At 38.2% G+C, this 17,416-nt stretch overlaps 1 protein-coding gene across 1 annotated transcript in view; it reads left to right on the plus strand.

Annotated features, from left to right (window-relative positions):
• Nucleotides 1-17,416, plus strand: part of ITGA8 (integrin subunit alpha 8) — a 196,806-nt gene that overhangs the window by 55,021 nt on the left and 124,369 nt on the right. The window contains exons 9-11 of the mRNA XM_059711352.1: nucleotides 2,274-2,317; nucleotides 3,477-3,533; nucleotides 5,417-5,469. Coding sequence (XP_059567335.1) covers nucleotides 2,274-2,317; nucleotides 3,477-3,533; nucleotides 5,417-5,469 — 154 coding nt within the window. The remainder of the gene's footprint in view (nucleotides 1-2,273; nucleotides 2,318-3,476; nucleotides 3,534-5,416; nucleotides 5,470-17,416) is intronic.

Genomic DNA, 17,416 nt, shown 5'->3' on the forward strand with positions numbered 1-17,416 from the left:
ATTGCATACAAATGAATGTTAATCCTTATGCAATCTAGTTAAGCAATAAAATATTAGTCCAGTAGTCCCGTGCTATGATTAAAAATATAGATGATTAAATGACTTAGACGAAAGCCATGCTGTTGGTGACTGTCAGGAGCATTTGACAGAGTTAATCTTTCCCTCCTCATTTCTTTCCTTGGCTTCTCAGACAGTGGCAGCTCCTCCATCTCTCCCTGATTGCTCTTTAATGTCCCCTCCTCATCTACATGACCTAGGTTTAAATAATGCAACTCTTCTTTATTCATTGAATTCTCTCTAGTAATCTCATCCAGTGTCAATTCTCCAGCTTACACTGAATTCCAAGTTTTTGTGTCCAACACTCAGCATCTCTCTAAATAGCTATCCTAAACGTAAGGTGCTTAAAACGGAACTCCTGACCTTCCCCACTGACATGCTCTCCCCTCCATCGTCTCCGTTTCAATGAGTGGCAATGCCAACCTCCCAGTTGCTCAAACCAAATACTTTGAAGTCAGCCTTGAACTGTGTTCTTTCTCTCACACCCCTTATCCTTGACCAAACCCTGCTAACTAAACTCTCAAATTAAGACCAGAATCTGACCACTTCTCACCTCCTTCTCAGCATCTACTCTGATCCACTGACATAATGAAAAAACCCTCTATTTTTAAAATTGATGGCCTCTTCTAACTAGAGTATCAGCAATAGCTTCCTAGCTGGCCCCCCTGCATTCACCTTTGCCCTCCTGGAGTCTACCCTGAACCCAGAAGCTAAAGTGGCTCTGGAGAAACAGAAATCAGATTGTGAAACTTCTTTGCTTACAATGATGTTCTGACTAATTCGGGATAAAATCCAAATCTTCACAATGACCTAAAAAGCTCTAATCATGAAATCACTAATTGCTTTGATTTCATCTCCTATCCCTTTACCCTTCTCTCCTACTCCAGCCACCATGGCCTCCTTGCTTTCCTCTGAATATTCCAGACACATTTGTACCTCAGGACCTTTGCACTTCTTCCCCCTGACTAGAACATAGTTCTGGCAGATTTCCATTTTTATTTCCCCACTTTCTTTAGCCTTTGCTCAAGTGTCACCTTTTCTTTAAGTCATTCCCTGACTAACCTAATACATCACAAGTCCTTCCTCATCCCAACACTGCACTTCCTGTACCATTGCACTGTTTGGTTTTCTCTGCTATACTCATCTGCTTCTAACATACCATTTAATTAGCTCTATTTTTTAAATTGATGGCCTCTTCCAACTAGGTTATCAGCTCCATGAGAGCAGGGGGTTTTGTGCTTTGTTCACTGTGTATTCTCTGTGTGCCTATAAATATTTATTGATTAAATGAGTTAATATACTACCGAAAAGTCCAACCTCTAGCCCCAAATGAATCTCCTCTATTAATGCTAACAGCATGACCCCCCAACTTTGCTGATGTTCAGCACATTAATGCTGGAATTTGAGCTCTACCTTTAGGAGCAGGAATGGGGGAAGGGAAATTTGAATGGAAAGGAACTGTCTTCCAGGGCCTTCTTCTTTAAATTAAACTAAAATTTTAACCCCTATTAATCAAATAATAGTTGGATTTATAGAAATGAGAGCTGGAAAGATCTTTGATAATCAGAGATTCCAACTTCCCCCTATTGCAAGGGACTGGGAAAAAAAGTTTCAATGACTCATCCCAGGTATATGAGAGTGCAAAGAACCAAAACCATTTCTTTCTGAATCGATAGCCAGATCTGTGTGCCTTGGCATGCCTGCCCGCTTCCGGCCAGAGTTGTTTCCTGTATCTCTATAATTGAATCTTTCTTTCTTGGCTGCCAGGTTGCCCCCTAATTCTCCTGCCAACAAACATCTCCAGGGGACAGACTCATATGTTCAAAAATCAAAATTATTTTAACATTTTAGTGTGACAGGAACTGTTAACTTTTTAAACTGTTATAAAGTTGTCACTGCTGTGAAAGCTAGAGAAATCAGGGTAAGAGGTTTAACCCAGAAATCACACGCAGACCTGAGAGAAGCCAGGCTTATGGTCTGGAGGCAGAAACATGGAGACTGGTGACAGAGACGGCTAAATCTCAGAGTACAGCTTTGGACTTCTGTTTTCTATTGTCTGCAGCAGAAACAAAATCCAATGCATACAAGACCATGACTTCAAACTTCCAGCTCTCTACATGATGTACTCATTTAAAAACTATCTTTAACTGATTTTTTGTGTAGCTGTAAAGGAAGTATAGGTAATTTACCCTCTCAATGACCGTTTTTATCACCAGAATTGGTTGCTGGAGTTCCAAGAGGAGCACAGAATTTTGGATATGTGAGTACTAAGGTTTCATTACAGGATATTTTCTTATGCATGCACAGAAATGTTTTGTTTCATACAACTTTTAACTCCTTTAAAATGCCCTTTATACAGCAAGCCCCTACTAAGTGGTACTTGTTTGCTTATTAAAAGGGAGGCTAGTTCTTTTTTCTGATCTGTGTGCAGGACCAGCCACATAAATGGTGGGACCCAGTGCAAGAAAATGCAGGGTCCCTGTTCAAAAGGGTTAAGACTGTCAGGACAGTGACAGTGGGCATTAACGCAAGGGTGGGCCCGGTGTGACTGCACAGGTCACTCACCTATGAAGGCAGCCAGATCCTTGTGCATAATCTAGGGATAATATCAGAGGACCCCACTGTTGATATGACCAACATTTTAGTATGTCTCCTATGGTGGAAATAGTAAAATCAATTGTTATCTCACAGCTTTCTTCCATCTGTATCTGTGTGTATCCAGTCCTTTTCCTATAAGGACTGCAGGCATTAGATACAGCGCCTACCCTAAATCCAGGATAATTTTATCTCAAGATCCTTAACTTATTTAATCTACAAAGACCCTCCTTCCCAATAACAGCATGGATTTTGGAGAGATACTATTCAAATCCATTATAACTAGTTGCTCCCAAATTAGGAAAAGGCAATAAATAGACCTTATAAAAAAACTTTTAAAATAAAAATATTTTAAGTAGTGTTTAATTTTTAGAAGTCTAGTATACTTTTAATATTTCCGGATTTGGGTTTAGCTGAATAGAATTAAAAGGAATAATTTTGCTTCATGAATAATATCTTTCCTCATAATAACATGAATCTATTCAAAATGAAGCTATACAAAAAAAATGGATCTGTACAAAAATCCTGGTTAGATCAGTTAACTGACCATGAAATTTATTTTTCTCAGAATTCTTGAATTCAAATTTTGTTTTTCCACTTCAGAGTAATAAGCATGTATTTTGTCTGAAAGGATCCCCAGACTTCACCATAAACAAAAAGTTCAATAAGATTTTTAAAAGATGACTCTTCTTATGAGCTTACATGTTAATTTTACATATAGCTAACCATTTATCACTCTTTTCCAAAAATGATTTAAGTTATAATTAAATTTTTCTCTAATTCTATATCAAATGATGTAACCTATCTAATTTCTATGCTTTCAGGTTTCAATCATTAACTCTACAGATATGACTTTTATTCAGAATTTCACTGGTGAACAGGTAAAGACATTTTAATATCACATAATGTCACTTGGTCCTAATAGCATATAGTAATATTTATATAATTTATTCTTTTATAAAATATTTTCTGAGCACCTACTATGTTCTGGAAGCTGTTCTAGGCACTGTGAATATAGCCATGCATCTGACAGACAAGAATCCAGCTCTCAGGCAGCAGTATCAGGGTGGCAGTTGAGGAGAATGACAATTAATTAACAAATAAATAAATGCCCATTATCATTTCAGACAGTGATAAGTTATATAAAAACAGATTATGACCCTTAAAATCCAAAATGCCACTAACTGCTGGGATTTGAGAGCAATCCTATTATATTGCCGCCCTGGATGTAGTGTGCCTGGTGGTGAGTTCTGGGTTCCCATATTCCATTTGAGGAGACCGAGGCTTCTCATATGTCCCACTGTATTGGCCAGAGTCAGTGATCCTGAATTTTTCAATGAACACAGAGCATTTTTGTCATCTTCCCCCATAAATTGTGGCTATAGTCTATCCATTACTCTGCAATTTTCAACAAAGCATTTAACAATGGCTCTCGTGATACTCCTGTGGTAAATATGGAGAAATAAGGCTGAGATGATAGTGAAATTGGCTGGCTTTATGTATTTTGAACAACTATTCCCAAGTAGTAATAATAGTTTAGTGAAAATCAGGCAAGTCTTCTCCTTTGCCCAGATTTGTTTTACATTTTATACTTGTTTTACATTAAAAGCTCCTTAAATGTTGTTAAATTTGGCCTTTCTATAACTTCTCATCCTTAATACCACCTACTTCTGCAATCTTGAACCTGAGAACCTAATAAATAAGTGATGAAATTCCTCCGGCCAAAGGCCACACAATGCCATACCAGGAATAAGAATGTGACTGTAAATGTTTGGAATAGAGAAAAGAGGTTGGAGGATTGAATTGCTGTGACACTTGTTCACTCCTGAATGCATTCTCTCTGCAAAGAGTGTCTTCCACCTGGCACCTACTTTGAGTCAGATAAATCCTGGTCAGGCAGTGAGGACAGAAGATTGAACAACACAGACCAACATCTTCGCCTTCTGTGGAGCACACTTTTAGTGGGGAGGCTAATTCGGCTAAAGCACTGGATGGCAGAATGTGGAAGCAAAAAAAAAAAAAAAAAAATCCTGGAAAGCTGAAACAATGGGCCAAATCTGAAAAGGTTATAAATCTTAAAAGCATAGGTTGAAAAACAAAAACTTAAGAGCTAGAACATGTGGAGATTGTGATACCCTGGTTACATTCATAAAAGACGTAGGAACCTTACTTGACAATAAACTCAATATGAATTGATGCTGAAATGCAGTTTTCCCCAAATTAAATCCCTTTTTATTCTTCAATGATATAAAGGGGCCAAAGAAGAGATTGTAAATCCTACTTAAGAGGAGTGTCAGTGTGCTCTTGGGTTATCAACTTCTCTTTGGTATCGCATGCAGTATATCTAAGAAGAAGGGGCCAGGATGGTATTTGGCTAAAAATATTTCCATATGGGATTTCATATGGAAGTGGAATTATATTTTTTCTGTGAGGTTCAAATCTGTAGAACTAGGTAGGTTTATGGACTAGAAGTTACAGAATGGCCAATTTTAGTAAAAAACATTCTAATAACTGAGTCCACAAATTGAATGGGCTGATTGTTGAACATCTTCCAAGGGTGTGCAAGTGGATGTCAGGGGACTAGAGGGGGAAATTATGCATTGGGTCAGGGGTTAGGTTAAATGACTCCAAAACTTTGTCCATATCCAAGAGTCTATGAATTTAAATGCAAAAATGTGCTGCAATGAGATTAATATTTCAGGGAAAATTGAGGCATGACTTTGAAAATGACAAAATATGTCATCTTATGTTTTGTCCTTTGCAGATGGCATCTTATTTTGGGTATACAGTTGCAGTGTCAGATATTAACAATGATGGGTAAGTTAATAAGAATCACCTCATTCACCATGTATTATACTTATCCATAAAAATGTTATATTTTCCCCGTTAATGAAATACATCCTTCCATATCTCCTCAACAAGATTGAGACTCTCTTGTTTTAACTTTTTGGGGGGTATCAGGGCAAGAGGATATATTCCCTAAAGAATTCTTCGTAAATCTAGTTTATGTCTTTACTGAGATTCCCACATCTGCTATTTCTAGAAAAGAATTCTTTTACTTAGTTTTATCTTTAATTTTATTAATTGAATAGTCATTGATGATTCAAATTTCACAGCCATTGAAGAATTTGCTAATGTGTCTCTTTTCACCCTTTAGCAAGTGATACATTCATAAAACATTTGCACATAAATATTTTTCTCTCTTTTTAAAAATATTTTTTCTCTTCACATTGCTTTTTAAAAAATATATTTATTGTTGAGAGTATTACAGATGTCCCCCACTCCTCCACCCGCCCCCTCGCCACATTGCCCTCCTCCACCCAGATCCTGCCCCACCCCAGGCCTTCACCACCCTATTGGCTGTGTCCATGGGTAATGCATATATGCATATAAGATCTTTGGTTAAACTCTTCCTTGTCCCCCCTCGCCCTTTTCCTCTGAGATTTGTCAGTTTGTTCCATGTTTCCATGCATCTGGTTCTATTTTATTCGTCAGTTTATTTTGTTCATTAGATTCTTTGTTTGTTTTTATTTTTAGATTCAATTATTGATAGATATGTATTTATTGTCATTTTATTGTTTATATGTTTGTTCTTTTTTTCCCTTATTCTTCTTAAATATGACCCTTCAACATTTCATGTAATACTGGTTTGGTGGTGATGAACTCCTTTACTTTGTTTTTAATCTGTGAAGCTCTTTATCTGACCTTCAATTCTGAATGATAGCTTTGCTGGGTAGAGGAATCTAAGATGTAGGTCCTTGCTATTCATCACTTTGAATATTTCTTGTTACTCCCTTCTGGCCTGCAAAGTTTCTGCTGAGAAATCAGCTGACAGTCGTATTGGTGCTCCCTTGTAGGTAACTAACTGCTTTTCCCTTGCTGCTTTTAAGATTCTCTCTTTGTCTTTAACCTTTGGCATTTTAATTATGATGTGTGTTGGTGTGGGCCTCTTTGGGTTCCTCTTGTTTGGGACTGTGCTGCCTGGCCTTGTAAGTCTATTTCTTTCACCAGGTAGGGAAAGTTTTCTGTCATTATTTTTTCAAATAGATTTTTCAATTTCTTGCCCCTTCTCTTTTCTTTCTGGCACCCCCATGATGTGAATGTTGGTATCCTTGAAGTTGTCCCAGAGGTTCCTTATACTCTCTTCATATTTTTGGATTCTCTTTTCTTTTTACTCTTCTGGATGAGTGTTTTCTTGCTTTCTCATATTCCAAACCACTAATTTGATTCTCAGCACCCTCTACTCTATTGTTTGAATCCGTGTAAATTATTCTTTGTTTTAGTTAGTGTATCCTTCATTTCTAACTGGTCCTTTTTCATGTCTTTGATTTTCTCACTAATTTCCTTGAAATTCTTACTAAGTTTTTTGAAGCTCCCATTAAGTTCCTTGAGCATCCTTATAACCATTGTTTTGAATTCTATATCTAGTAGTTTGCTTGCTTCTGTTTCACTTAGTTCTTTTTCTGGAGATTTCTTCTGTTCTTTCATTTGTGACATGTTTCTTTGTCTCTGAACTTTGGCTACTTACCTGTGATTGCTTCTATGTATTAGGTAGAGCTTCTATGTCTCCTGGAATTGCTAGAGTGGCCTTGTGAAGTAGATGTCTTGTAGGGTCCAGTGGCTCAGCCTCCCCACTTATTTGAGATGGGCACTCTAGGTACACCCCTGTTTAGGCTGTGTGCACTGTCCTCTTGTGGTTGAGCTTTGATTACTGTTGGTGTCACTGGGAGGAATCAACCTCCAGGTCAATTGGCTGTGAGGACCAACTGTGACTACAGCAAAAGAGGTGCTGTGCAGGAGACCCCCTATGGAGCAGGACTTGCCTCAGAGGGGCTTTGGTATTCACTTTTCCCCTTGAGTGTGTTACTTGTGTATATGGTAGCCTTGTAAACTGGCATGGTATGAAACTGTCCACTGGGTGCACTGGCTCTAGGGCCTCCCAGGAGGTACAAAGTTAGCCACTGCCTCAGTTCTGCCTGGGGCAGCCTGTTAGGAGCTACAGAGTAATCTGCAGATGGCTGATACTTGTGTTGGGCTTATAGGTGCCCAGAAGAGGCCAAGTTGTGAACCTTGTCAAGCTGCTACTAGTACCAGGCTTAGGGCCACTTATTGAGAGTTATGGGCACACCGAGTCCAGCTGCTGCTTGTTTAAGAGATTTTAGGAAAGTCTAAAACCTGAGCCAGAACAGGCCATTCATCTGGGAAAGAACACTGAAAACAATTTAGGTGCGACTACAAAATAGGTGGGGTGCAATATCAGGGAATCATCAGGGTGGGGTGAATAGTGTGGGCCAGGTTGATGGAGACTCAGGTATGGCACCTGTCAGTCAGCTCTGTTGAGGGAAGTCTCAGCACTTTTGTCTGGGAGAAAGCTGCCCTGAGTTTCCCTGATGCCAGACAATTTAATTACTCGCATGTGTCCCTGAATTCTTTCAAGCTGCTGCCCTAATGCTAGAACTCAGAGGGAGGGAGTCCAGGTAAATCAATGTGCTAGCCCTTTAAGAGGAACTGCCAGGGACTCCTGCAGCCTCTGTGTCACTCACCCACAGTCCCTGCTAGTTGCTACAGCCAGAAGTTATGGGAATTTCTCTTACCAGCACTTGAAGCCTGGGCTGAGAGGTCTGGTGTGGGGTTGGGACCCCTTGCTCCTCACAGGGTACCTCTGAAGCCAAGATATCTCTGCCAATTTAAAAAAACACCACATGTGGGTGTCGGACCAACTTGTTCTGGGCCTCTGCCTCTCCTACCAGTCTCGGTGTGCTTTCTTCTTTACTTCTCTAGTTGTTGAACTTCTGTTCAGCCAGATTGCAGGTGGTTCTAAATGATGGCTGTTCTGAATTTTAGTTGTAATTTTGATGTGGTTGTGGGAGGATGAGAGTATTGAGTGTACTTACACTGCGATCTTGGTTCCCTCTTCACATTGGTTTAACTGACATACTAGTAATGCCATGCAGGAGATAAAATAGTAATTTTTTTCAGATTATGGCAGTAAATTAAATTTGAGCTTGGACCAAGCAACATGATAAATTATGTTCATGTTTAAGTCATTACTTCAAAAATAATATTTAACATCTTTTGTATTCACTAAAAGTACCTGACAATTAAAACAAATGATAAAATAATAAAACCAATAAAATGAGACAAACATCATATTATCCATCCAATTAATATTGTTGGAGCACCTATTATGTGCCAGGCATTGTTCTCAGTGCCCAGAATAAGTTTCTGTGCCCAAGAGCTCACATTTTTGTAGAAAGAAAATAGCTGAAGAAACCTGACTGTGTTTCAGGATCTGGGCTAAGCACATTATATTCATTATTGATGGACATTAGCTGTGACCTTTGTACAGCTAAAACGTACTTTATACATTATGTGGTGGCATATGACTGGAGGTACATTTAGTAACTTTTGTACCTTTTGGAAAATATCTCTGTATTTTCTTTCATTGAACATATATTTCTTGAGCATCTACTATATCTTAGCACTGTTCTGCATGCTTGGTTATAGCAGAGAACAAAATGGAAACCCCTGTCTTCATCAAGGTTATATGAGAGTTGTGGGGTGGTGTAGAAGCTACAGACAAAAAGAAACAAGTCAAGTAAAGAGTATGTTAGCTCATGATGAGCGCTATGTAGGAAATAAATAGAAGGACTGAAAGCAACCAAGATGTCCTTCAGTAGGTAAATGTATAAATAAACTGTATTACATCCAGACAATGGAATATTATTCAGTGCTAAAAAGAAATGAGCTATCAAGCCATGAAAAAAGATAGAGGAAACTTAAATACACATTATTAAGTAAATGAGGACCATCTGAAAGGCTACATAGTGTTTGATTCCAACGATATGAAATTCTGGAAAAGACAAAATTATCCTCTATAATATAGAGTAATATGCAAATTAACCCCCACACCCTCACAAGATGGCTGCCTACGACTAGGCCAGCAGGGGGGTTAGTGAGGGACGACCAAATGACTGAACAAGCAGGCTGTGTGGGGCGATCAGGCTGGCAGGGTGGTTAGTGAGGGATGACCAAACAAGCAGGCTACATGGGGCGACCAGGCCAGCAGGGGGGTTAGTGAGGCACAACCAAACGACTGAACAGCAGTCTGCGTGGGGTGACCAGGCTGGGGGGGTGGGAGGAGGGGCGGCTGTGAGAGGTGACCAGGCCAGCAGAGGGGGCAGTTGGGGCTGACCAGGCCAGCAGGGGTGAGGGTGCACTTGGGGGCGACCAGGCTGGCAGGCGGGAGGGCAGTTGGGGGCAGTTGGGACCCCCATTCACAAGTTCCCACCTGGATGAACTGCATTTGTTATTAGAGCTTTTTAGTAATTTAGAAAAAAAATGGCCGAAGAAGAACTTGAGTCTAAAACATGGCATGTTGTCCATATTTAGGAAGCCCATTCTTTAAGGAAAACAAACAAACAAAAAACCCCAGTGGCCTGTGGGATGTGTGTAAATGCATTTCTCTCAACAGATGGTGACACAGCAAGACAAGGGCTTCTCCCTGGGAGCCTTGCAGCATTTGATAGGACACAGATGAACTCCATATGGACTCTTTACACTGCATTTAAAAATACACTTATCTTAATATTGCTATTTTAAAAAATAAAGTGCCCTAGATTCTCTGTTTGTATGTGATTTGCTGTTTTTAATTATTTAGATGCTATGTAAATTAGAGGTCCTGTTAAAAAGGAGTATGCCGTAGAAGCCACTGAGAACCTCTCATCTCAAATAGAGATAGCTAATGCATATGAAGTCTGAGTTTATACTAATGAAGGTGTAATTGCTATCCCCTCTGCAGCGCCTGCTTTTCTAAAATAATCATTTGTGTTATTGGCTGTCAAATAGACACAGATAAGAAAAGTATGGCATCTTGTATGTCTGGGATTATACTTGATCCCAGAATGGGGGTCTGAAAACCACTAGTAACAGTGACAGCCAGTGCCCCACCTGCCTGGATGTACTCATCCGCAGGGAAGGTACAGAATAACCCATCTGGAAAGAGACATGGACTTGCAGTCCCTCAAAAACCTCAGTGGAACAAGAAAAGAACAGCAGGAAATCATGTGTGGCAGTGACTTTTCCTAAGTCCTGTGATGCCTCCAGGTCAGACACATGTGGCCTCGCTTTGAGAAAGAGTGCTTTTGTCTTTCTCAATTTCTGACCAGATTTCTGGCAGAGATCCTAAGGCTGCATGAGATTTACAGCAAACAAATCCTTATCACAATTTTCCTGGATATTATATATTTTGTCTCCCCAGTTTTCCAGTTTCAAATGCAGCAAACTCATTCTCCACAGAAACTACGGAAGACCCTAATACTACTATTAAGCCATAAAATTTTTATGATTAGCAAACAATTTTTTCTTCTCAACGTGCCTTCATGTGTAACATATCTAAAACCATACAACCACTCAGTACTGCAATCCAGTGAAACAACCTAAAATTCACTCATGAGGAAACTGAGGCACAGAATAAGTGAATTGCCCAAGATCACACACATCTTGACTAGTTCTGAACCTTCTGCTATTTTTTCCAACAAGTTTTTTTTTTTTTTTACTGTATACAGAGAACACGTTATTAAGCTCTATAAAATATATAATTTCAGTCTTCAAGGTTTTATAATCTGTATTAGGAATTTTTTTCTTCTTTAAAAATATGTTTTTATTGATTTTAGAAAAAGAGGCATGGAGAGGGGGTTAAAGAGAGAGATGTGAGAGAGAAGCATTGATCAGCTGCCTCCTGTACTCCCCACACTGGGGATCGAGCCTGAAACCCAGGCATGTGCCCTGACTGAGAATTGAACCAGTGACCCTTTGGTGCAACTGAGCCACACTGCCTAGGGCTGTATTAGGAATTTTCAATCAGATAAGTGAGTAAAATAATGGCATACTCTCATTTTTAAAAGCTGGGAAATGGGAAAATTTAGTATATTTGTCACTGAAGAAATCCAATAACCTCTTTTATATTTTAAAATAAAAATTATATATTAAAGGTGTACAACATGGTGTTTTGTTATAAATATACATAGCAAAATGATCACTGTGTTCAAGCCAATTATCATTTAGCTAATAACCAACTGTGTGATCCATGCATGGGGTGGCAGGGAGGTGAGAGCACCTGAGATCTACTCTCAGCAAATTTCCACGATACAATACAGTAACAGTAACTATAGTCCTCATGCTGCTCTCGACTTATTCACTCTACATGACTGCAACTTAGTACCCTTTGGCCAACATCTCATTTCCTTTACCTCCTCACCCCTGGGAACCACCATTCTACTTTCTATGAAATATATATATATATATATATATATATATATATATATATATATATACATATATATGTGTGTGTGTGTGTGTGTGTGTGTGTGTGTACATATATTTAAAGACATGTAGAAATAGTCTATATAGATTCCAGTAACCTTAAATAAAAGTTATGGTAGAAGAATAAAATATATCTATGTTTTAAATGTTTTACTCTATTTTGGCTGTTGATAAAAAAACTACATTTCTATTTATTAAGTATGTATTTGAATAATTTACATTATTTTTATAAGTATGGTTTTTACATTGTAAAAATATAAAATCATGATTTCAAAGTTATTTCACCCAAAGAACTTTAAGATTTTCTTTAATTATGCTAAAAATAACTGGTGACTTTTGCTGTTGATAATCCTCATCCTAGCATATTTTTCCCATTGATTTTTAGAGAGAGAATGGGAGGGAGGGGGAAAGAGAGAGAGAGGAGAGAGAGAGAGAGAGAGAGAGAGAGAGAGAGAGAGAGAGAGAGAGAGAGAGAAAGAGAGAGAGAGAGAAACATTGATGTGAGAGAGATACATCAATTGGCTGTTTCCTGCACGCACCTTTACTGGGCCAGGGATTGAACCTGTATCCCAGGTACATGCTCTTGACTGGGAATAGAATTTGAGACCCTTCAGTGCATGGGCCAACGCTATAAGCACTGAGCCAAACCAGCCAGGCCTGACTGGTGATTTTTAAAGATTCAGTTGTAAATGGTTTTTAAGTTTATGGCATATAAGAAAATCAGTTTGTTTGATTATATGAAAAATAGTCACAGCTACATTTTACTGAGTCATGGGATATTATTCATAGATAGTTTTACATAGTCTATGGCTTCTACAATTTTTTTAAAATTTACAAATCCCTTTCTAGCTTTCCCAGCATTTATTAGTTATTAAGGAAGTATTAGTGAGCATTCATCACCAAGCAGAGTTCAGTACTAGATTTGAGATCTAATTTTTTATTTTGCCCAAATTCATATCATATGTATAGGGTGGGGCAGAAGTAGGTTCACAGTTGTTTGTATGGAAAATAATACATTAATTAATAAATAATAACACAACAATAAATTCTGTTTCATGTACTCACAACTGTACTGGTAAACCCGCTTTCCCCCCACTCTGTATCTTTTCTGGTAAACCCAGTGGATGGTGTGCTGTGACTCAGAATAGGATTAAGAACATCACTCAGTTGGTTGGTTGTTCAGTGCTCAGAAGCCAGGACTTGCCACGTTTTGTGGATTGAGCCAAACTTTCTCCAACCAAGAGATAATGAAGAACTATTGTGAGTGAGGTTACCCAGTGAACATTCTTTTCTATCCATTATACAACAAAAGCAAGGTTCCTACAAATGCTCCAAAATCTCAACATCAGGAAGAAAAAAACAAAAAATGAAAAGTCATGTGATCAAATAAGGAAATTTTTGAGAATTTCTCCCCCTCCTCAATTTTTTATTTAAAAGAATCTCCAGAGCCATAACCGGTTTGGCTCAGTGGATAGAGCGTCGGCCTGCAGACTGACAGGTCCCAGGTTCGATTCCGGCCAGGGGCATGTACCTTGGTTGCGGGCACATCCCCAGTAGGAGGTGTGCAGGAGGCAGCTGATCGATGTTTCTAACTCTCTATCGCTCTCCCTTTCTCTCTGTAAAAAATCAATAAAATATATTTAAAAAATAAAATAAAAGAACCTCCAGATATTATGGTTGGACTTCAAAAGTTTAGACCAAACAGTTGTGTGCATGCTGGTTGGTGGCTGATATTGTCAACCCTGTGATTATTTTGAAAATGTAAACAAAGCTGGTGAAATTAACTTTAGTTTAGTTATCTTAAAATAGCCAGAGCTACAAACCCAGTCAATGTAAACTCTGTTTGGAATTTCTGGACAAACTTAGCAACAAATGGAGAAGATATTTTTCATCTTGAGCCCAAGCAAGCAAATCTTTTTTTTTCTTCTAATGGCTTTTGAAACTTACAGTATTTATACTATTTCAAAAATTCACAGAATTACAATTTTAACCATTGTATTGTTTCTAGCCTCTGAAGGGCCAAAAGGAAATAAGTTTAAAAATATTCCTAGCAATTATTCAACTTGAGAGCATTTTAGAAAATACTTATTTGAAAGGAAGCAGCTTTGGGAAACTATGTTTTGGTGCTAGATTTAGTTTAAGTATGTTCTCTTATACAAGAGAGATAATTATGATAGAAATAAGTAGATAATCTAGAAAACTAAAACATGAAGAGATTGTAAATTAAATTGATCTGTAATGTAATTGATAAGCTATTTTAGTTCTTGCCTATCATAAAAGAATTAAGGTCGATTAGTTATACTGTCTTCTAATCTGCATTCTTTTGTAAATAACTACATTTTGAAAATGAGTCAGGAGCATTAGCATGTAATATGTATTATTGGGGGAAAAATGAAACAGAAAATGTATATATTAAATTAACACATTAACACCATTTGGCTGCAGAAAACTTGAATCCAGATTTTTCATATTGAATATTTTCATTGGGGGTTCTCTCACCATCTCTTTTTCATTGTATTTATGCTCTGCTTTTCAGGAATATGTTTATATTCTTTCTATATCAAATATCATATAAAGGATGATAAATTGAGCTTTGTCTGGGTGTATACATGAAAAAGAGACATAAATAAAACCTGTGTGAAAGATACACAGAGATTTAAAGAAATCTGCTTAAACATTAGACATTTCAGATAAAATGAAATTTAGCACATATATCCTACTTTTATAAAATGCCTTTACATAATATCTTAGATCTCATCCAAAGCACCAACATGACCCAAACAGACAGAAGATAGCTTTTAATGAAAATCTGATCACTATTATTTCTTTTTAAAAATATATATTTTATTGATATCCTACAGAGAGGAAGGGAGAGGGATAGAGAGTTAGAAGCATCAATGAGAGAGAAACATCGATCAGCTGCCTCCTGCACACCTCTTACTGGGGATGTGCCTGCAACCAAGGTACATGCCCTTGACCGGAATAGAACCCGGGACCTATCAGTCCGTAGGCCGACGCTCTATCCACTTAGCCAAACTGGTCAGGGCCACTATTATTTCTTCATCATTGTTTTATATATACATATATATGTATGTAAATGTATATATTTATACATGTACTACAGGCCCGGTGCACAAAATTCATGCATGAGGGAGGGTCCCTCAGCCCGGCCTGCACCCTTTCGCAATCCAGAACCCCTTGGGGGATGTCCAACTGCCAGTTTAGTCCCGATCCCACAGGTATCTCTGTGGGATCGGGCCTAAACCGGCAGTAGGACATCCCTCTCACAATCCAGGACCACTGAAGCCAGCATCACCCTAATACCAAAACCAGGTAAAGACAACACAATGAAAGAGAATTACAGGCCAATATCCCTCATGAACATAGATGCCAAAATCCTCAACAAAATCTTAGCAAATCGGATCCAGCAGTACATCAGAAAGATCATACACCATGACCAAGTAGGATTTATCCCAGGGATGCAAGGATGGTACAATATCTGCAAATCAATAAACGTGATACATCACATAAACAAATTGAAAGAAAAAAACCACATAGTCATATCAATTGATGCAGAAAAAGCGTTTGACAAAATCCAACACCCATTTTTGATAAAAACTCTCAGCAAGGTGGGAATAGAAGGATCATACCTCAACATAATAAAAGCCATATATGACAAACCCACAGCCAACATCATACTCAATGGACAAAAACTAACACCATTTGCCCTAAGAACAGGAACAAGACAGGGATGCCCACTCTCACCACTCCTGTTGGATATAGTACTGGAAGTGTTAGCCATTGCAATTCGGCAAGAAGAAGAAATAAAAGGCATCCAAATTGGAAAAGAAAAAGTACAACTGTCCTTATTTGCAGATGACATGATATTATACATAAAAAACCCTAAAGACTCCATCCAAAAACTATTAGACTTAATAAATGAATTCAGCAATGTAGGAGGATACAAAATTAACACCAAGAAATCTATGGCATTTCTATACATCAATAGTGAATTTACAGAAAGAGAGACTAAAAAAACAATCCCATTTAACATCGCACCAAAAAAATTAAGGCACCTAGGAATAAACTTAACTATGGAGGTAAAAGACCTCTACTCAGAAAATTATAGGACGTTGAAAAAAGAGATAGAGGAAGACATAAAGAGATGGAAGAACATACCATGTTCTTGGATTGGTAGTATCAACATCATTAAAATGTCCATACTACCCAAAGCAATCTATAAATTCAATGCACTTCCCATTAAAATACCAACGGCATATTTCATAGGCCTAGAACAAACTCTCCAAAAATTCATCTGGAATAAAAAGAGACCCCGGATAGCTGCAGCAATCCTGAGTAAGAACAAAGTAGGTGGGATCTCAATACCAGATATCAAGCTGTATTACAAAGCCACTGTTCTCAAAACTGCCTGGTACTGGCACAAGAACAGACATATAGATCAATGGAATAGAATAAAGAGCCCAGAAATCAGCCCGAACCAATATGCTCAACTAATATTTGACAAAGGACGCAAGAACATACAATGGAGTCAAGATAGTCTAATGGTGTTGGGAAAATTGGACGGATACATGCAAGCAAATGAAACTAGACCACAAACTTACACCATACACAAAAATAAACTCAAAATGGATAAAGGACTTAAATGTATGATGGGAAACCATAAAAATATTAGAAGAATCCAAAGGCAACAAAATCTCAGACATATGCCGAAGCAATTTCTTCACTGACTCAGCTCGTAGGGCATTGGAAACTAAAGAGAAAATGAACAAATGGGACTACATCAAAGTAAAAAGCTTCTGCACAGCAAAAGAAACCATCAACAAAAAAACAAGAAAGCCCACTGCATGGGAAAACATATTTGCTAATGTCATATCTGATAAGGGCCTAATCTCCAAAATTTATAGGGAACTCATACCACTTAACAAAAGGAAGATAAACAATACAATAAAAAAATGGGCAAATGACCTATATAGACACCTTTCAAAAGAGGACATTCAGGATGCCAAGAGACATATGAAAACTTGCTCAAAGTCACTAATCATCCGAGAGATGCAAATCAAAAGAACAATGAGGTACCATCTCACACCTGTCAGCATGGCTATCATCAACAAATCAACAAACGACAAGTGCTGGAGAGGATGTGGAGAAAAAGGAACACTTGTGCACTGCTGGTGGGAATGCAGACTAGTGCAGCCACTGTGGAAGACAGTATGGAGTTTTCTCAAAAAACTACAAATGGAACTCCCATTTGACCCAGTGATCCGACTTCTAGGATATATCCCAAGAAACCAGAAACAGCAATCAGAAAGGATATATGCACCCATATATTCATAGCAGCACAATTCACCATAACTAAGATCTGGAAACAGCCTAAGTGCCCATCAGTAGATGAATGGATTAGAAAACCATGGTACATCTA

The sequence above is a fragment of the Myotis daubentonii genome, chromosome 1 (genome assembly GCF_963259705.1).
Source record: "Myotis daubentonii chromosome 1, mMyoDau2.1, whole genome shotgun sequence".
Taxonomy (NCBI): Eukaryota; Metazoa; Chordata; class Mammalia; order Chiroptera; family Vespertilionidae; genus Myotis; species Myotis daubentonii.